Source organism: Dama dama, chromosome 18 (genome assembly GCF_033118175.1).
Source record: "Dama dama isolate Ldn47 chromosome 18, ASM3311817v1, whole genome shotgun sequence".
In the NCBI taxonomy this organism is placed as follows: domain Eukaryota; kingdom Metazoa; phylum Chordata; class Mammalia; order Artiodactyla; family Cervidae; genus Dama; species Dama dama.
The window spans coordinates 83,724,411-83,745,577 of NC_083698.1; the positions used below are offsets into that span (position 1 = coordinate 83,724,411).

Genomic DNA, 21,167 nt, shown 5'->3' on the forward strand with positions numbered 1-21,167 from the left:
CTGTGGTGTTCGAGAAGACTCTTGAGAGTCCCTTGGAAACATCAAGATCAAACCAGTCCATCCTAAAGGAAATCAGTCCTAAATATTCATTGGAAGGACTGATACTGAAACTGAAGTTCCAATATTTTGGCCACTTGATGCTCACTGGAAAGACCCTGATGCTGGGAAAGATTGAAGTCAGGAGGAGAAAGGGACAACAGAGGATGAGATGGTTGGATGGCATCACTGACTCGACGGACATGAGTCTGAGCAGGCTCCGGGAGTTGGTGATGGGCAGGGAATCCTGGCCTGCTGCAGTCCATGGGGTTGCAAAGAATCAGACGCAACTGAGCTACTGAACTGACTGAAGACACAGAGAAAAATCAGACACATTTTAATAATACGTATTCATGGGAGTGACCCAGGAAAACCCAAGTAACTCACCAAAAGGGCTAAAACCCTCACATTGCATACCACTTTCACCAAAAGACAAAAGATGCTGCTGCAGGCTGTGGTTTGGGACTTCGTGGGGAGGACAGCATTTCACCAGTATATAGAAAAACAAATGTTTGTTAGGCCATGTGGAGTAAGACACCAGAACTTTAAGAGACTTTGCTAGGTTCCTCCCTGTCTGAACACCTAGTTCGTATTATAGTTATGTTTGGTGATAGCTTCCTTCAAAATTTCTTCCTGAGTCTTTAGGCCTTGTTTTCAGCTCAAAATAATCAGCATACCAGAGACTTAGTGGGATGGCATGTTTTACTCCTCTACAATTTGTGACTTCTATTTAAAATAAACCTCTTCATCCTCCTCTAAACCAACTCTTACCTTCTCATTTACTTTTGTCTCATAAAATTACTGTAATTGTATTTTAGGCTGTAATCCCACTGAGTACTGAGCTTCAAAGGAAATTCTGCCCTCAAATGCAAAATACTCATGGTATGTTCAATAATTTGCTCTTCTACCCTAGACCCCAGAACACGCTTGCACAGGTGGTTTCTTTAACATCTATTTGTTGATATAACCATAGAAGCTGGAAGAAAAAGAAAAGGCTGATATTAGCCTACATTTGGGGATTTTCTTCTATGGAGCATTGTTGGGATTTTCTCCCTTAGAAGAAAAAAAAAACAAACATGAGATTAGCAACTACCTTCCAGTGACTGAGGTCTGATATATTAATAGATAACTGGGGAACTGGCAAGGGTTCAAGATCTAAAGTCCTCTTTCTGCAGTTAAAGAACACTAAGTCCTACAAGATCTAAAGATTTTGGCTTCTTGAGAATAATGAAAGTGATCTTCGATTTATGGAAGAGTACCTTGTGGAAAAGGACACAGACTCTCCGGAATACCATTTTGCTTGTCAGAAGGCATTAGAAGAGCTAGTCCTGTGGGAAGGCTCATTTGAAAAGCCTGCTGGAGCATCAGGTAAAGGAACTTAACATCTGAAGACAACCCAACAAGTCTTCCCCTTGTAGTATAGGTCTCCAAATCTGCTACGGGAAGACTCTGGTGACAAGACCAAGGTGGACCTGAGGGAGCAGCCTGGAGCAAGTGAGAGGCAGGCCCACAGCTGGGCTGACCACAGAGAAGATTGTCAACCTCTTGTTGACCCACCTGTGCCCCACTTTGCAAATGTGGACCAGGCAGCCCTCAGGGAAGCCAGCTCAGACATGGAGGCCGACAGGTTGCTCACTCCTGGCCCCACCAGCATCACAGAATAATGTTAGTTGCCTTCGACGGTGAAAAAATAAAAAAATAAAAATACTACCTTTGAAGGTAAAAACTACCAAATTTAAGAATTTAGAAATGATAGGCAGCTATTAACAAAACGAAAAGGTGAGGACAAATGAAAAGTAATTTTATTTTTTTTTAACCTAAACTTACCAAACTGCTTCTTTCTTTGAACAGCAGTTATCTTCTGTTTGATACCCAGCTGCACTTATACTGAAAATTAGTGAAAACTACTTAACGATTCCACTTTGAAATTATAAGCATACAACTAAGATGTTTTGAATATAAGCCTATCTGTATGTCAGATAAACAGTTCCTAAGAACTCTTAGTGTCTCCTCTTTTACAGAAATTCTCTCTCTATCCTGATATACTTTGGTTATCAAGAAAACTAAAGACTAAGGGCCAGAAAACTAATTTCCTTAAATGAGACAAAAGGAAAAGTTTTTCCAACTACTACTATAAATAAAAATCTTTCTTTCAAATACCAAATCAATTTTCCCAAGTGTACAATGAATTCTAATTTGATGGTTTTTTCCTTACTACTTCACTTTAAAAAGTGACCTATTAATTTGTTTCAACAACAATAATAATTATCTTTTCTGTTTTTCCAGAATAAAAAAATTAAATCATCTGTTGAAGATACTACTAAAAATACTTCACCTTTCAAATATGGCCCCTACAGTGAAGAGCTATAGGAATTTTTCCAGTTAAGTTTTGGAAAAATTTAATTGGAACCTGTTTTTTAAAAAAAACACAGGTTTTAAAACACAACCTTTAAAAAAAAAATTACCTTTGAAATAATTTGAATGAATGCTCTACAAATCAAAAACTGAATTCACAAATTACCATAATCATCAACTTTAACAAATCACTTAAATGTGTTCTGTATCAGTTTTCTTGATGATGTCAATAATATGGAAACATTTTTTAACATATAACAGAATATTTAATTACATCAGTCTCCTATCAACAGATAAGTTAGTTAATGCTGTTTATATTGGCCATTTCCATTGGCTGGCTGGAGGCTCTTCCACTAAAGGCTCCCATGGTTTCCACTGGATCATTTTTCTTGCCAGACTAAGTTCGTTTTCAGCCTGTTAATAAAAGATTTTTAAAAGATCATTTGATTATATTGTTTAGTAGGTATTTACCATAGCTAATAACTGAAATATAACTATTAGAACTACTTTGTACATGTTAATACCTAATACGCTGTTTCATCATCAAATGTGGAACATACTTAAAATTACCTTCATCATGAGTAAGAAAGGATGGCTTTTGATTTTTCTATTTGACTAAAATTTGCTTTTAGAGTGTTCAAATTTTAGTTGGTGAGTAAAGGATCCATGACATACACATATAACTAAAACACAACTAAAAATATTACCTTTACTAGCTGTCATACTCAATTTTCTGATGAATGTAAAAAAAAAAACAAAACTAGTCACAGTCTACCTAATTGGTTTCGTGATCCATAATCACTTTAGACCAACAATTGGTAAAGCAGAGATCTATGGAATATAATAATAGAATACAACAGGTGTATTTTTATTGATCAATCGAATCATTTTCCTTAGTCAGATTATGTTACATTTATTTTCCTTTCAAACGCAATTTATAACATATTTAACTAATAGATTTTAGCTATCTTTTTGCTTCACATTATTTTCTACAGCAAAAGATCTATGACAACTCTGGCCAACTAGAACACTGCTGAACACTTCTCAGAACATCAGAGAAGGATTCAAACACAGAACGAGTGCTTTGTTTCTATGCCAGTGTTGTAGAAGAGGCAAATACACTTAGTGGTAACAGTCTAAAATGTATACAAACAATGAGTTAAAGAATCAGTTCAGCTCAGTCGCTCAGTCGTGTCCGAATCTTTGCGACCCCAGGGAGTGCAGCATGCCAGGCCTCCCTGTCCATCACCAACTCCCATGGTTTACTCAAACTCATGTCCATCAAGTTGGTGATGCCATCCAACTATCTCATCCTCTGTCGTCCCCTTCTCCTGCCTTCAATTTTTCCCTTTATCTTTTCCAGTGAGTCAGTTCTTCGCATCAGGTGGCCAAAGTATTGGAGTTTCAGCTTCAGCATCAGTCCTTCCAATGAATATTCAGGACTGATTTCCTTTAAGGTAGATGGTTGAATCTCCCTGGAGTCCAAGGAGTCTTCCCCAACACTACAGTTCAAAAGCATCAATTCTTCAGTGCTCAGCTTTCTTTATAGTCCAACTCTCACATCCATACAGGACTGGTGGAAAAATCATAGCTTTGACTAGATGGACCTTTGTCGGCAAGGTAATGTCTCTCTGTCTAGGTTTGTCATAGCTTTTCTTCCAAGGAGCAAGTGTCTTTTTAATTTCATGACTGCAGTCACCATCCGTGTGATTTAGGAGCCCCATCCCCTCCAAAAAATAAAAGTTTCTCACTGTTTCCATTGTTTCCCCTCTATTTGCCATGAAGTAATGGGACTGAATGCAATGATCTTTGTTTTTTGAATGCTGAGTTTTAAGCCAGCTTTTTCACTCTCCTCTTTCACGTTCAAGAGGCTCTTCAGTTCCTCTACACTTTCTGCCATACAAGTGGTGTCATCTGCATATCTGAGGTTATTGATATTTCTCCTGGAAATCTGCACTCTAGCTTGCACTTCATCCAGCCCGACATTTCGCATGATGTACTTTGCATATAAGCTAAATAAGCAGGTTGACAACATACGGCCTTGACATACTCCTTTCCCGATTTGGAACCAGTCTGTTGTTCCATGTCCGGCTCTAACTGTTGCTTCTTGACCTGCATACAGATTTCTCAGGAGGCAGGTCAGGTGGTCTGGTATTCCCATCTCTTGAAGAATTTTCCACAGTTTGTTGTGATCCACATAGTCAAAGGCTTTGGTGTAGTCAATAAAGCAGATGTAGATGTTTTTCTGGAATTCTACTCTTTTGATGCTCCAACAGATGTTGACAATTTGATCTCTGGTTCCTCTGCCTTTTCTATATCCAGCTTGAACATCTGGAAGTTGATGGTTCACATACTGTTGAAGCATGGCTTGGAGAATTTTGAGCATTACTTAACTAGTGAGTGAAATGAGTGCAACTGCACAGTAGCTGAACATTCTCTGGCATTGCCCTTATTTGGGATTGGAATGATAACTGACCTTTTCCAGTCCTGTGGCCACTGCTGAGTTTTCCAGATTTGCTGGCATATTGAGTGCAGCACTTTCACAGCATCATCTTTTAGGATTTGAAATAGCTCAACTGGAATTCCATCACCTCCACTAGCTTTGTTCGTAGTGATGTTCCCTAAGGCCCACTTGACTCTGCATTCCAGGATGTCTGGCTCTAGGTGAGTGATCACACCATCATGATTATCTGGGTCATGAAGATATTATTTGTACAGTTCTTCTGTGTATTCTTGCCACCTCTTCTTAATATCTTCTGCTTCTATCAGGTCCCTACCATTTCTGTCCTTTATTGAACCCATCTTTGCATGAAATGTTCCCTTGGTATCTCTAATTTTCTTGAAGAGATGTCTAGTCTTTACCATTCTATTGTTTTCCTCTATTTCTTTGCATTGATTGCTGAGGAAGGCTTTCTTATCTCCTTGCTATTCTCTGGAACTCTGCATTCAAATGGGCATATCTTTCCTTTTCTCCTTTGCCTTTCACTTCTTTTCTCAGCTATTTGCAAGGCCTCCTCAGACAACCATTTTGCCTTTTTGCATTTCTTTTTTTGGGGATGGTTTTGGTCACTGCCTCCTGTACAGTGTCAGAAACCTCCGTCCATAGTTCTTCAGGCACTCTGCCTATAAGATCTAATCCCTTGAATCCATTTGTCACTTCCACTGTATAATCGTGAGGGATTTGATTTAGGTCATACCTGGTCTAGTGGTTTTCCCCACTTTCTTCAATTTAAGTCTGAATTTGGCAATAAAGAGTTCATGACCTGAGCCACAGTCAGCTTGCAGTCTTGTTTTTGCTGACTGTATAGAGCTTCTCCATCTTTGGCTGCAAAGAATATAATCAATCTGATCTCGGTGTTGACTATCTGGTGATGTTCATGGGTAGAGTTTTCTCCTGTGTTGTTGGAAGAGGGTGTTTGCTATGACCAGTGCGTTCTCTTGGCAAAACTCTGTTAACCTTTGCCCTGCTTCATTTTGTACTCCAAGGCCAAATTTGTCTGTTATTCCAGGTATCTCCTGAGTTCCTCCTTCTGCATTCTAGTCCCCTATGATGAAAGGACATCTTTTTTGGGTGTTAGTTCTAGAACGTCTTATAGGTCTTCATAGAACTCCAGAGTTATCTGGGGCCAGAGGTATTTATTGCTGAAATTGGGGAAAATACTGATTAAAAATATCCCTAAGGATTGCTCTTTTTCTGAATGCCCTGTGGCCTGTTTCTCTTGAACACTCATCTTTCTCTATTTCCCCAAGTGACAGCAGGCTGGGGAGGGTTGTTGTTGTTTAATAGAGAAGATGTCTCCAATTCTTTTGCAACCCCATGAGCTGTGGCCCACCACACTCCTCTGTCCATGGGATTTTCCAGGCAAGAATATGGAGTGGGTTGCCATTTCCTTCTCCAGGGAACCTTCCCAAGCCAGAGACTGAACCTGTGTTTCCTACATTGGCAGGTGGTTTCTTTGCCACTGAGCCACCTGGGAAGCCCTGGCTGGGGAGGGTCCATATCCTTGAATATCACCGAGATCACAGAGCTCAACTCAGCTACATGTAGCCACTCCCTCCCCCTCCTCCGGCCTCCAACACACTATCCTTTCCTTATTTCTCTCATACTGGCCCTCTAGAAATGGGCTGTCCAATAAGATAGCCACTTCCTACCTATGACTATTGAGAGAACACTAAAAATATAGCTAGTTCAAATTCAGATGTGCTGAGAATATAAAATACACCTCAGATTTTAAACACTTAGTATTCAAAAAACTTTTTCAGTGTCTTACTTTCTATATCAATGATATGTTTCAATGATATTTTAGATCTCTTAGGTTAAATAAAATATTAAAATTAATTTGACCTTAATATTGCCCATGAAGATGTGAGAATTACACAGCTAACTTAAAATACTTAGTGTACCCTAAGACTTTAATCACATCATAAATTAATGTATCAATTAAACTAAAGTTAAGATCCAAGTGAAATCAGGTATAAAAGAGGAATAGGAGGAAAATAATAAGTTTGCGGCAAGTTCCTGCAATACTATATCTAGTACCATATTCCACCCAGCAAAGGAATAGAAAGGCCAAGAAAACAGGCCTTTGAGTGACTGAACAGTCTACATTTATAGAAAGCTATCTGAATGCTCCATTCCTCTTTTAGGAAAGACCTAGAACAATTCTTTTGAATTTGTGTATCATTGGTATATCATTGTATATCGTGTATATCACTGTACAATTGTATATGATTGTATATCATGGTAATATACTTTGATAAAAAGGAAGAAAAAATAAGAAATGGTTACACTTTTTAAAAATATTTTAAAAAATTAAATAAAACATAGTTGAATGTTTATTAGATTCTTATAAGAGGAAGACATTCTAGACCTATAATATTGAGAAGGAGGGGGGATTGTAGGGGAGGTGAGAAAGGGGAAAGTGATTTTACCAAATAAAAAATTTTTAAATCTCTACATATGGGAGAAAATATTCAACTTAAGTCAAAAGGCAAAGACAGATTAAAAAAAAAAAAAAAAAGCAGACAATATAGCAAAAATTAAAGGCTAATATTTCATTAAAAAAAAAAACAAAAAAACTTGGTACTTCCCTGGCCTTCCAGTGATTGGGATTTCATGCTTCTACTGCACAGGGTACAGGTTTGATCCCTGGTTGGGGAATTAAGATACCCTCATGCCATGCAACACAGTCAAAAAAAAAAAACTCAAAAAGAAAATATAAACACAGTAAAAACATTAAAGATATAATTTACAAAATATGAAATACAAAAAAAAGACATGCGCTATAAAAATTTAACCTTCAATAGTCAAAATGATAATAAATATTTAACTGACATGTCAGAAGTATGTATTTTCTTATGTGACTTGTCTTATATTTGATGAGTTGATATAAATTAAAAATTTTAGTTTTCCTTTCTTTCTGGAAAGTCAGTTTTATATCTCTATACATTGTGTCTTTGAACACTTGAAGCCAAATATCTGAATGCTCAATTTTTTCTTTACCTGAAGAATCACCTCTTCTATTTGGCCACCCTGCAGTCGCTCTTCTAGTTTTTTAACATCTGGTTCCTGTAATTTAAGGAGAAAAGAGAAAAACATATTTAAACAAAGCAGCACAAAAGGCAATTAATGTGACAGACATAATTAACTTTTCTTTCACTATACCGTTCCTACTTTGTACCAAATATCTGGTGAAAAGCCATTTTGTCTCTCTACTATTTTATTGCTTTTCTGTCTTAAAAGGGTTAAACATTTAATGATATGCTTATCAAGGGTAAGAATATGATGTTTAATGCAGTTTTTCTGAAATACAGATTTTAAATAAAGCTTTATTCTCTGAGTATTCCCTATCCTTTAAACATTAGCATTAAAAACAAATGCTACCCTATGACCTAGAACTCTACTCCTAGATAGAGATCAAACAGAAATGCATAGTACATTAACCAAATGACAGGTTCAAGAATGTTCAAAGTAGCACAAATTACAGCTCCAAACTAAAAACAATCCAAATGACCATAAATAAAAGAATAAATTATAATATTTGAATATAATACCATAGAGCAATGAGGATGAACAAACTAAAACTGCATGCAACACAGATAATTCTCTCAAACATAATATTAAGCAAAAGAAACCAAATACATATTGATGATCCCACTAATAAAAAGTTCAAAACCAGGCAAAATGAATTTGTGGTATTTGAGGTAAGAAGAGTAGCTATCTTTAGGAGGGTAATAACCTTGAGGGGAAAGGGAGGGTTTGGGCATTCTGGAATTGTTCTCTTTTTGATTTGGTGTTGATACGTGGATTGCTTTGTGAAAATACATCAAGTTCTATACTTATGACTTCTGCACATTTCTTTCTGTATATTATTCAATAAAAGGTTTTGTAAAGAGAGATGTTAATATAGTAACTAGAACATTCAATAAAATATATTTATTTTCTAGTAGACTACACTTTTTGAGAGTCAGAAACCATGTCCAATATATACATGTGCAAATGTAAATAGGGTATTTTCTTGGCTTAATAAATAGAATGAAAAGAAGGAGGAAAAAAAAGTTATTTTCTATAGGAATTGACATCTGTCTCAGGGCGTCTGCTGACTGACCCAAGTCACCTGTATGCCATGTTCCTCCACTTTCATCAAAGTCTTCACTCATACATCTTCTTAATGGGGAGTACTCTGACAATGTATACAGTGGTAGGCTGGAACAATGTCACACAAAATACACATGAACTAGTCCCTGGAATCTGTGAATGTACCTTATATGGCAAATACTTTGCAGATGTGAGTACAGATCTTGGAATGGGGAGATTATCCTAGATTATCTGAGTGGGCCCTAAATATGAATACAATCATATGTGTCCTTGTAAGACAGAGGCAGAGAAGAAAGTAATGTGGCCACAAAGGTAAAGACTGGAATGACTTAGTCATAAGCCAAGGAATACCAAAAGTCCACCATTCCTTAAACAGGCAAGGAATGAATTCTATCCTAGAACCTCCAAAGGGAGTGCAGGCCTGCTGATACCTTGACTTGGGCCCTGATACTACTCATTTTAGACTTCTGGCTTCCAGAAATGCAAGACAATAAATTTCTGTTGTTTTAACTCACCAAGGTTGTTGTAATTTGTTATAGCAGTCATAGGAAACTAATACATACTGTAACATCCTTCATCACCTGAGTACCTCCTATACATCCTTCTTCCTTCTTTAATTTCCTTCATATGTAATGTACTTCTTTATTCACTTATTTATTTATTTGCCTCCCATCATTAGTGTATAATCTCCAAGGCAGGAATTTTTATGTTTTGTTCACTGCCATGTAGGCACTAGCTTCCATGCCCAGAACCATATGTGGTATATGACACATGCAGTAAGTGTGTCCTGGATACATACAAAGTAGAAAAGGAAAAAGAAAGCAGATGAATAGGTTTGATAAAGACTGTTTAACTCAAAATGACTAAGCTATGAAGCCTAAACAGGGAAGCTGGTCATTATTATAAGACCCAGGAGGAAGAATATAAAGAAGGCAAGGAATATTCAACATTATTTTCAACTCAGGAAAAACCTGTGTTGGAAAAACAATTCAAAATTTGTCTTACTTGAGTCAATAATGTGATTTTTATTTACTAACGGTGTAATGCCACCAAGCTTAATAAGGTACCATGGAATGAATGCTCCCTATATGCTTGCAACTGTGTTAAGCAACTGTACATATATCACCCATTCAGTGCTAAAAAAAGATGAAGGCAGGTATTATTATACCCATTTTTTTAATACCAATGTTATAGATGAAATTGAGACAGAAAATGGGCCATATGCCAACCCACCAAGTAAGTATTAGACCCGAGATGAAAATTCCACAAAGGCCACAAACCAATGATTTTCACCACTATACTATCTCCCTAGTATAATCTGGGGGGAACAATTTATTTTTATTTCCATTTTAAATTTAGCAAATATAAACTTTAAAATCATTACAATAGTCAGTGAAGATTCTATGGCTCTATTGGGGAAGTGTAAAATCTGTGCTGATTTTTTCCAACAGGATTCAGCAATACAGATATTATTAATAAACAGTGCTTAATGTTCTTAAAAATTATTTGTAATAGGCACTTTGGATAAACAAACATTTCTAAGGAACTTATTAAATGTCAGGCACTAAGCTAGATTTTTTAGATAAAAAGAAAAATGCAATTTACAAGTAGTTTATAGACTACTAGAGACGTTATAAAAGGCTTCACAGAGGAAGCGGCAGATCTTGAGAGCTGAATAAGAACTGCCTGGCAGAGAAAGTAAGGCTATTGGAGGAAGGAGGAACAGAAAAAACAAAGAAACCAAAAATAAAATCATATGGAATTCATATAACTGTCAACAGTCTGTGTTAGTGAAGCATAGTGTACAAAACAGGAAATGACAAGGTAAGACTGAGAAGATAACTGAGAGCCAGATCTTAGGGGGCCTCCAAACGACGATAAGGGCTTATCCTCCACACTGGCTCCCAAACCTGGCTGTACAGCAACATACGCAGATAAAGGTGGCTAGATGCTTAAACCAGCCAAGCATAAACTCTTAAACTCACCTTTGAGAAAACACCAAAAGGAAACCATAGTAAACCAAAATGAAATACGATGGAACTATACACAGCCAGTTTAGTTATAAGATGACTGAAATAAGACAAGAGGTCAGAAAAGAATTTTAGAACTAAGTGAAAGCAGTAAAGGTGAACTGTTCTTTGCCTGACTCTGGCAAAAGGAAAGGAAACGTAAGGGTAAGTTCTCTCTTAAGTAAGAAAAAGCTAAATACATTTTGAGGTTAACTGAAAGATGATGATAAAATGTGAGACTAAAAGAAAAACAAAGAAATAATTAAAGGGGAAAAAGGTTACAGAGAAGAACAAAAGAGAAGACTCTACACATGGACATCACCAGTCAATAGCGAAATCAGACTGATTATATACTTTGCAGTCAAAGATGGAGAAACTCTATACAGTCAGCAAAAACAAGACTGCAAGCTGACTGTGGCTCAGGTCATGAACTCTTTATTGCCAAATTCAGACTTAAATTGAAGAAAGTGGGGAAAACCACTAGACCAGGTATGACCTAAATCAAATCCCTCACGATTATACAGTGGAAGTGACAAATGGATTCAAGGGATTAGATCTTATAGGCAGAGTACCTGAAGAACTATGGACGGAGGTTTCTGACACTGTACAGGAGGCAGTGACCAAAACCATCCCCAAAAAAAGAAATGCAAAAAGGCAAAATGGTTGTCTGAGGAGGCCTTGCAAATAGCTGAGAAAAGAAGTGAAAGGCAAAGGAGAAAAGGAAAGATATGCCCATTTGAATGCAGAGTTCCAGAGAATAGCAAGGAGATAAGAAAGCCTTCCTCAGCAATCAATGCAAAGAAATAGAGGAAAACAATAGAATGGTAAAGACTAGACATCTCTTCAAGAAAATTAGAGATACCAAGGGAACATTTCATGCAAAGATGGGCTCAATAAAGGACAGAAATGGTAGGGACCTGATAGAAGCAGAAGATATTAAGAAGAGGTGGCAAGAATACACAGAAGAACTGTACAAATAATATCTTCATGACCCAGATAATCATGATGGTGTGATCACTCACCTAGAGCCAGACATCCTGGAATGCAGAGTCAAGTGGGCCTTAGGGAACATCACTACGAACAAAGCTAGTGGAGGTGATGGAATTCCAGTCGAGCTATTTCAAATCCTAAAAGATGATGCTGTGAAAGTGCTGCACTCAATATGCCAGCAAATCTGGAAAACTCAGCAGTGGCCACAGGACTGGAAAAGGTCAGTTATCATTCCAATCCCAAAGAAAGGCAATGCCAAAGAACGCTCAAACTACCACACAATTGCACTCATCTCACATGCTACCAAAGTAATGCTTAAAATTATCCAAGCCAGGCTTCAACAATACATGAACCGTGAACTTCCAGATGCTCAAGCTGATGCTCAAGCTGGATATAGAAAAGGCAGAGGAACCAGAAATCAAATTGTCAACATCCATTGGATCATCAAAAAAGCAAGAGAGTTTCAGAAAAATATCTACTTCTGCTTTATTGACTATGCCAAGGCCTTTGACTATGTGGATCACAACAAACTGTGGAAAATTCTTCAAGAGAAGGGAATACCAGACCACCTGATCTGCCTCCTGAGAAATCTGTATGCAGGTCAAGAAGCAACAGTTAGAGCCGGACAAGGAACAACAGACTGGTTCCAAATAGGAAAAGGAGTATGTCAAGGCTGTATATTGTCACCCTGCTTATTTAACTTATATGCAGAGTACATCATGAGAAAGCTGGGCTGGATGAAGCACAAGCTGGAATCAAGACTTCCAGGAGAAATAACAATAACCTCAGATATGACACCACCCTTATAGCAGAAAGCGAAGAAGAACTAAAGAGCCTCTTGATGAAAGTGAAAGAGGAGAGTAAAAAAGTTGGCTTAAACGTCAACATTTAGAAAACTAAGATCATGGCATCTGGCCCCATCACTTCACGGCAAACAGATGAGGAACCAATGGAAAAAGTGACTGACTTTATTTTTTTTGGCTCCAAAATCACTGCAGATGATGACTGCAGCCATGAAATTAAAAGACGCTTGCTCCTTGGAAGAAAAGCTATGACCAACCTAAACAGCACATTAAAAAGCAGAGACATTACTTTGCCAACAAAGGTCCGTCTAGTCAAGGCTATGGTTTTTTCAGTTGTCATGTGAGAGTTGGACCATAAAGAAAGCTGAGGGCCAAGAATTGATGCTTTTGAACTGTGGTGTTGCAGAAGATTCTTGAGAGTCCCCTGGACTGCAAGGAGATCCAACCAATCCATTCTAAAGGAAATCAGTCCTGAATACTCATTGGAAGGACTGATGCTGAAGCTGAAACTCCAATACTTTGGGCACCTGATGCAAAGACCTGACTCACTGGAAAAGACCCTGATGCTGGGAAAGATTGAAGGCAGGAAGAGAAGGGGAGACAGAGGATGAAATGGTTGGAAGGCATCAGTGACTCAATGGACATGAGTTTCACTAAATTCCAGGAGTTGGTGACTGACATGGAGGCCTGACGTGCTGCAGGCCTTGGGGTCGCAAAGAGTCAGACACCACTGAGTGAATGAACTGAACTGAAGGTTATGGAGAAGGAAAGGCAGAGAAAGAGTAGAATACACAGGTGAAGAAATTCACCTCATAAAAAAAACAAAAAAAGTGAAATTTCTTATTCAGAGATGAGAAAAAATAAATCAGCCCATTTTCCTTAGAGAGGAATTGAAAAGAAATGTTAATATCTCCCTTAGATACATAAAATCTGCAAATTACTTCCAGATCTGCCAAGATAAGAACAGAAGTTCCAAATCAAATTGCACTGTTTTGCCATATACCTGCAGAAAATATAAGAATTCCCTCTGGACTACTGAGGTTGGTGATCTAATAATAAGAAAACTTTATTAGGGCCACTTACTACATGCATGTAAATTACTGTGGGGGTTTATAGACACTACTTTGGACAATAACAAAAGTCCATGAAATAACTGCTAGTGTGGAAATTTACCAAGAGTGCAATATAGTTTGGTATAAAAGAAGTAGCAGCAGTCTATTGTGTGCCTGACTAGGGTCTATGATTCAGAAGCTGTAAAATGCTTCTATTAGTCTACCTGGGCTGTCATTAACAAAATACCATACACAGACTGGATGGCTCAATCGAGAAAAATGTATTTTCTCACAATTCTGGAGACTGTAGTCCAAGGCCAACGTACAACAGAGTCCGTTTCTGTTGGGAGCTCTCTTCCTGGCTTACAGACATTGACCTTCTTGCTGTGTCCTTACATGGCAAAGAATGCCAACTCTCTGGTGTCTCTTCTTATAAGGACACTGATCCTATTGGATCAGGTACCACTCTTATGCTCTCATTAATCTTAATTACTCTGCACTGGAGGTTGGGGCTTCAAAATATGAATCTGGGAGGACACATTCCGTCCATAACAATGCTCAATATAATTTCTGGCAGTTAAGAAACTAACTTGGTCCTCTTGTTTTTTTTTGGTAACAAAGCACTTTTTAAATAGCTAGTCCTGACAGGTGTTAAACACAACATACATTTTTTTTTTTTCAGTTTTGCTTTCATTCTTCTCTACTCTAAAAGTAGAAAAATGAAATAAAGATTGATGTATCGATAGATAAGAGGTAAAAGATCAATAAAGGGCTGGACAGGTAACAGAGGTAAAAGAAAGTTATAATGTTAATGTAAGGAAGGGACTTGATCTTATTCTTTCAATCTTGTGTTTAGTAGTGCTTGTGATTTAAAAAGTATTCAGGTAGACAGGAGTCTGATGAATGAAAGGGAGAAACAATGGAAGAAGCACATGAAAGGAAGGAGAATAGAAATGAGAGAGGAAAGTGTGCAGACATCAAGTGAATTTGCTTTGTTAAATGTTACACTGCACACCAAAAATCCTAGAAAAACAAACCAAGTTAGCTACTTACCGCTTTAACCATACTCAGCTTCTCATTTGTAATCTGTTCTGTATACTTTCTATACGCTGCATTTTTAGGGATGTGTCCAAGAACATCAAGAATTTTTGTATACAATATTTTTAGCCTCTGAAAAGACAACATACATATTTCCAGTTTAAAATATCGCCAAAGATTTTAAAGTTTCACAGATGATATAAAAAAAAAAAAAAAATTCACATCTGTTTTTAAAGAAAGCATTTAATTATTCCTTGCTGCAATTTCTTCTTGTTTATGCTTATCTACCCTCTTTTGCTGCTGCCGCTCAGTCGTTCAGGTGTGTCCAACTCCTTGCAACCGTTTGGACTGTAGCCCACAGGCTGCTGTGTCCATGGGATTTTCCAAGTAAGAATACTGGAGTGGGTTGCCATTTACTCCTCCAGGGGATCTTCCCCACCCAGGGATCAAATCCTGGTCTCCAGCATTGGCAGGCGGATTCTTTATCAGAGCAGATCCGAATTCACAACAGTACATTAATAGTAAGTATAATAATAAACATACCAAGTAATGAAGAATTTCTCCTTATTATTTCTTTTTATTTGAGATTTGTTTTAGTTTAATTGTATAACACCATAGGTACAATACCTAATTTCATTATATATTTATTATATATTATTCTTTTATTATATATTTATTATTTTATATTTATTATATATATTTTATATTTATATATTTATTATTATATTATATAATTATATATTATTCTATATTATCATTTATTATATATTATTCATTTATATATTATATAAATTTCATATATATTTACCATATATATTGTATATATATGGTATTGTATACCAACCTTGAGGGCCTCTAAGAATCATTTTTATTAAAAAGTACTCTGCATATTTAGACTTTATACCTGACTATGATGGTCCATAACAGAGGGTAGTTTACTATACTAATGTAGAGCTTGTCGGATAATATATAATCTGAATTGTGTGTGTGAAGGGGGGTGGTTTAGCCTCATTTTTTAATTTAAGGATATGACAATACAAGGTCTTGTAGGAGACTTAGGTTCTAAAATGGGGGTGTTAATAGGATACTGTGTAACTCAGAACAGTGCCTGGCCCACATTAAGTCTCAGTAAATAAGAGCATTATTATTCTGTTAGGGAAAGAGAGTCCATCAGCAGCTATCAGAGGTTTCCTAGAAAAGGCAGCATCTGAGACAGACTGGAGGGATGGCAGGACTGAGACACTTGAAGATGTTAGAAAAGGCAATCTTACACACAGCATACATACAGAAGACTGAATGGCAGAAAATATAGGGAGCATTAAGTAATTAGTACATGGTTCTACTTCCCTACAACTGTGTTGTCCAATATAGCAGCCACTAACTAAATTTGGCCAATGAGCCCTTGAAATGTGACAATTCTGAACTAACAAGTGCTGTTAAGTGTAACTACACACTAAATTTTGAACATTTAGCATAAAAAGAGACTATAAAATATTAATTTTCATATTGATTATATATTGAAATAGGCTTCCGTGGTGGCTTAGACACTAAAGACCTAGGTCCGATCCTGGGTGGGGAAGATCCCCTGGAGAAGGACATGGCTACCCACTTCAGTATTCTGGCCTGGAGAATCCCATGGACAGAGGAGCCTGACAAGCTACAGTCCCGGGCCTGGCAAAGAGTTGAACACGACTGAGCAAATAACACACACACACACACACACACACACACACACACACACACACACACACTGAAATGGTAATATTTTGGTATGTTGGTTAAAAATATATTAATCCTTTCTTTATTAAAAAAGTAATTCCTAGAAAATTTTGAACTATTACTACAAACATAGTTTATATTTATGACTCGCATTATATTTTCATTGGACAGCATGAGGCTAGAGTTTAGCATATATAGGAAATGCTTAGGAGATAAGGTTAGAGAAAAAGCGAATCGGGTTGTATGTGGTTCTGCATGTCAAAGAAAGCATTTGGGCTTTATTCTGTGGGCAATTAAAAGATTTATGGAAATTCTGATTAGATGTGTGCCTCAGGAAAATTAATCTGGCAGTAGTGAGTTAAAGTAAAATGATAAAGGAGCAACAGAGAAGACCAGTAACAAAGTTGTTGCAATTCTCTAAACAAGAACAAGGGACTAAACTGTGGTAATGACAGCAGGAAAAGAAAACAAAGAGGAGAGAAATGGCGTGATTATGGAGGGAGGAAAAAGATCAAGGGAGGCTTTTTGGGTTTTTTTGTTTTGTTTTTTTATGGAAGCATGACAATATTAGCGGGAAAGTCCCACTAGAAGGGAAAACTGATGACAAAAGGTTGTAACTCCTAAGAGTACTATCTTAGGTAATCGAAAGTGTATAGAATCTAAGGCACTTAAGGAAAGTGAGGCAGGGAAGAAAGGTGGAAAAACGGCGATTTAGATTCGGGAGAACATTCACAAAAGTACAAGTGACAATACGAGAATGCCACGGAAAAAGTCAACAAGAAAAAATGATTTGAGAAAGAGATCACGGCAACAAAAACAATAAAAAGTGGCACCAAATCAACGAAATTAGTACTAAATACCGTATTGTCTTAAGAGTTCACGCCGACTTATAAGCCGGAGCCGGATAAATCCGTATTCCGTTAACCACTCAAAAAACAAGGTCGCGGGGCTCTAGGCTTCCTTGGAAACTCAGGAAGGAAGGAAAGAGGTACATACCTCATGTGGAGTTTCACAAACAGCCAATCCCACCAGGCCAGTGGTCTGTTCAAAAACCAAACAAGATTCATGCTGTTAACTACAATTCCGAGGGTCCCCACGCGAAGAAAAGCAAAACCATCACTGTCTTGACTAAAACTGGCCTAAAAACCAGCTACCGGTGTCTCAGAGCCTCTGGTTCGGAGTTGTTGTTTTTTTTTTTTTTTTCCTGCCTCTCCAATCAAGACCGCTAAACTGGTCACCCCTAGGAGCACAGCAAAATGAGTCCCCAAGAAGTATCGCTAGCCCGCACCAGTTCAGGCCACCACCCGCGGACTGACTCCATTCCCGCAGTCTAAACTCCAGCAGTGACCTCCGCGCGTCTCACCTTCTTCAGCAAGCCCGCCATGACAGCGCCGAGAAGCCGGGACGCGCAGCCCTCTGGGAACCTCTCTCAGACACGCTCAATCCACCGCCGAGGCCGCCGCTCCGTCACCTTGGAAACAGCTTGGCCCCGCCCGCTGAGGCTCTGCCAGGGGGCAAAGGCGCTGCACCGCCCACACCTATGAGGAAAATTGATGCCTGAGCAAGGAGTGCACAAGTCTATCAAGCACAATCAGGGAAAGACTTCTCTTAGATGGCTCTCGTCTCAGTTCCTGTACCTTTACAAAGATCTATTGAACACCCATTGCGTGTTAGTTTCTGGGAGAGAATTTGTGCGACAGGATCTCACATCCCGGAATTCACAGAACAATGACCAAGACATGCGTTAATAAGTAATGGGGTAAGTGTTCCAAAAGAGGTTTGTGCCAAGTGCGGTGGTAGCAGGTAAGAGGAAATGGCTAAAAATTGTGGGGCTACAGATGTTAAAAAGGGCATTTGCTTAAAAAGTCAATGAGGAAGAGCACAAAAAATTGAGACTCTATACAGCTTAAGCATCAATAATAAAACAGCCCACAAAATGGGAGAAGATATTTGCAACCACATATAATCACCAAAAAATAAGTGGTGCCTAGAATATATAAGGAATTTCCTTCAATCAGTAAGAAAAGAACTAATAACCAGAATAAGTCTTCCTGCTTCGGTTCTTGCCTCTCTCTCTGTAGTATATCCAATGAGTTTGTAAATATGTAAAGGGCCTGGCTCAATACATGGAACATAGCAACACACAGGTGACTGTTATTATTCTCAACCCAGTAGCTAGACTAATCCTTTTAAACGTATTTTGCTCTTCTGTGATTTTTCACTCCAAGTGTAGAAACCAAAGTCCTTGCATCTGCCTACATTGTCCAACACTGTTGCTCCCTCTGCCCCCTCCCCTCAGACCTAACCTCCTATTCCCCTCTCCCTACCCAGATAGCTGCTCTTCTAACCCTTTTCTTGGAAAACTCTTCCACCAGATGGGTGCCTGGTTCATTCTCTCACCTCTTTCAAATATTTGTACACTGTTACCTTCCCAGTGTGTCCCGCCAGGGCTTTGAGATTTAAAATTGCAAATCATCACAAAGACACTCTTTACCCTCTTCCCTGCTGTAGTTTTCTTTGTAGCCCTTGTCATCCTCTAGTATGCTGACTAGTTATCTTTCATTTTTTTAATGTATCATCATTTTCTAAAATATAAGTCATGTATGGGTGGAAATTTTTTTTCCTACCATATCTCAAGGGCCTGAAATAGTACTTAGTACATAATGGACACCCAGTTAATACAGGTTTAGTGAATACAATAGAAAAACAGGCAAAAGAAATGAATAAAACATTGGCAGAAATGGAAACAGAACAGTCAATAGATATGAAAAGAAAAGAAATTCTCCCTATTAAGAAAAGAAATGCAAAGTAATAATTTTACTGCTGTCTTATGGGCCAAAGTTAAGGACTGACAATACCAACTGTTCACTAGGATGTGGAGCAACAGGAATACTCGTACACTGCTGATGGGAGTGAATTAGTTTAATCACTTTGGGGAATAATTTTGCAGTAGTTAGTTGAAAATATGCAAAACCTTTGATTGAGAGCTATTGGTGAATCTGAATTGTGTCCCCTCAAAATTCTGTTGGAAGTCCTAGCCCCACAACATCAGAATGTGACCTTATATGGAAATAGGGTCAATGAAGATGTAATTAGTTAAGCTGAGATCATGGAAATGGGTCCTGGTCCCATATGACTGGTGTCTTTATTAAAAGGGGGAATTTGGACACAAATGATACACACAGGGAGAACATCATGCAAAGATGAAAGCAAAGACTGAGATGATATTTCTACAAGCCAAGGAACAGCAAAGACTTCCAGAAAACCACTATAAGTTAGGGGAGAGGCCAGGAATGAATTCTTTCTCTTAGCCCTTGGAGGAAACTAACCCTGCTGACTCCTTGATCTTGGACTTCATCCTCCAGTTCAGTTCAGTTCAGTTGCTCAGTCGTGTCCGACTCTTTGCGACCCCACAGACTGCAGCACACCAGGCCTCCCTGTCCATTACTAACTCCCACAGTTTACTCAAACTCATGTCCATTGAGTCGGTGATGCCATCCAGCCATCTCAACCTCTGTCGTCCCCCTCTGTCTTTCCCAGCATCAGGGTCTTTTCCAATGAATCATTTCTTCACATCAGGTCGCCAAAGTATTGGAGTTTCAGCTTCAACATCAGTCCTTCCAATGGACGCTCAGAACTGATTCCCTTCAGGATGGACTGGTTGGATCTCCTTGCAGTCCAAGGGACTCTCAAGAGTCTTCTCCAACACCACAGTTCAAAAGCATCAATTCTTCAGTGCTCAGCTTTCTTTATAGTCCAAGTCTCACATCCATACATGACTACTGGAAAAGTCATAGCCTTGACTAGACAGACCTTTGTTGACAAAGCAGTGTCTCTGCTTTTTAATATGCTGTCTAGGTTGGTCATAACTTTTCTTCCAAGGAGCCTCCAGATGGCTGAGAAAATAATTTTTATCCTGTTTAAGTCACTTGGTTTGTGGTATTTTGTTACAGCAAGCCTACAAACTGAGTAATAGATTAGTTTAATCATATGCTCCTCTCTTCTCTTAAAGGATAGCTGCTCCTAGACACCTGAGCTATGGGGATATAATCTTTCCAGTTCAGAGTACCCAAGAATTTGTTATTTTGTTGTTTAATTGCTAAATTGTATCCAACTCTTTTGCATCCCCATGGACTGTAGCCCACCAGGCTCCTCTGTCCATGAGATTTCCCAGGCAAGGATACTGGAGTGGGTTGCCATTTCCTTCTCCAGGGGATCTTCCAGACCCAAGGATCAAACTGGCATCTCCTGCACTGTGGGTGGTTTCTTTACCACTGAGCCACCAGGGAAGCACCCAAGAATTAGGCTTTACCATAACTTCCATCATAATTTCCAACTTTTGGGAGGCCCACTCCCATGACCTCAGCTTAACTAATTACATCTTTAATGACCCTATTTCCATATAAGGTCCCATTATGATATTGTAGGGGTTAGGACTTCCAACATAATTTTGAGGGGACACAATTCAGATTCACCAATAGCTCTCAATCATAGGGTTTGCATATCTTTTAGTGTTTAAATCATCCACAGTTACAGTTCAGGACAGAGGAAATATGTAGTAACAAAT

At 38.3% G+C, this 21,167-nt stretch overlaps 2 protein-coding genes across 6 annotated transcripts in view; one reads left to right on the top strand and one right to left on the bottom strand.

Moving 5' to 3' along the window:
- Positions 1–357: 357 nt before the first annotated feature.
- Positions 358–18,026, bottom strand: NDUFA5 (NADH:ubiquinone oxidoreductase subunit A5). 4 transcript variants are annotated; one of them, XM_061165710.1, is made up of 5 exons: positions 17,964–18,026; positions 17,597–17,641; positions 14,897–15,013; positions 7,895–7,960; positions 358–2,805 (listed from the first exon to the last, which is right to left on the bottom strand). In XM_061165710.1, the coding sequence occupies exons 1-5, from the start codon at positions 17,982–17,984 to the stop codon at positions 2,704–2,706; spliced, it is 351 nt and encodes a 116-aa protein (XP_061021693.1). In that variant the 5' UTR covers positions 17,985–18,026; the 3' UTR covers positions 358–2,703. The 4 variants fall into 4 exon arrangements, with proteins under 4 accessions (XP_061021693.1, XP_061021692.1, XP_061021696.1 ...); XM_061165709.1 differs by having other exon boundaries at positions 17,889–17,986; XM_061165713.1 differs by lacking the exon at positions 14,897–15,013 and having other exon boundaries at positions 17,964–18,022.
- An 82-nt stretch (positions 18,027–18,108) lies between these two features.
- ASB15 (ankyrin repeat and SOCS box containing 15) overlaps positions 18,109–21,167 on the top strand; it is a 60,467-nt gene continuing 57,408 nt past the window's right edge. Inside the window, exon 1 of one of the 2 annotated variants that reach the window (XM_061165708.1) lies at positions 18,109–18,359. The gene's annotated coding sequence lies outside the window, so the exon portion shown is untranslated. The remainder of the gene's footprint in view (positions 18,360–21,167) is intronic. The other variant, XM_061165707.1, reaches the window with a different exon arrangement.

Bases quoted from the DNA above. Each gene is read 5' to 3' on its own strand.
- NDUFA5 (XM_061165709.1), bottom strand. From the start codon at position 17,921: ATGGAGTCAGTCCGCGGGTGGTGGCCTGAACTG. The intron at 7,961-14,896 runs GTAAGTAGCTAA...CTTAAATTACAG, and splicing joins AGCTGAGTATGGTTAAAGCG to GAACCAGATGTTAAAAAACT. The intron at 2,806-7,894 runs GTAAAGAAAAAA...TTTTATTAACAG, and splicing joins TAGAAGAGGTGATTCTTCAG to GCTGAAAACGAACTTAGTCT.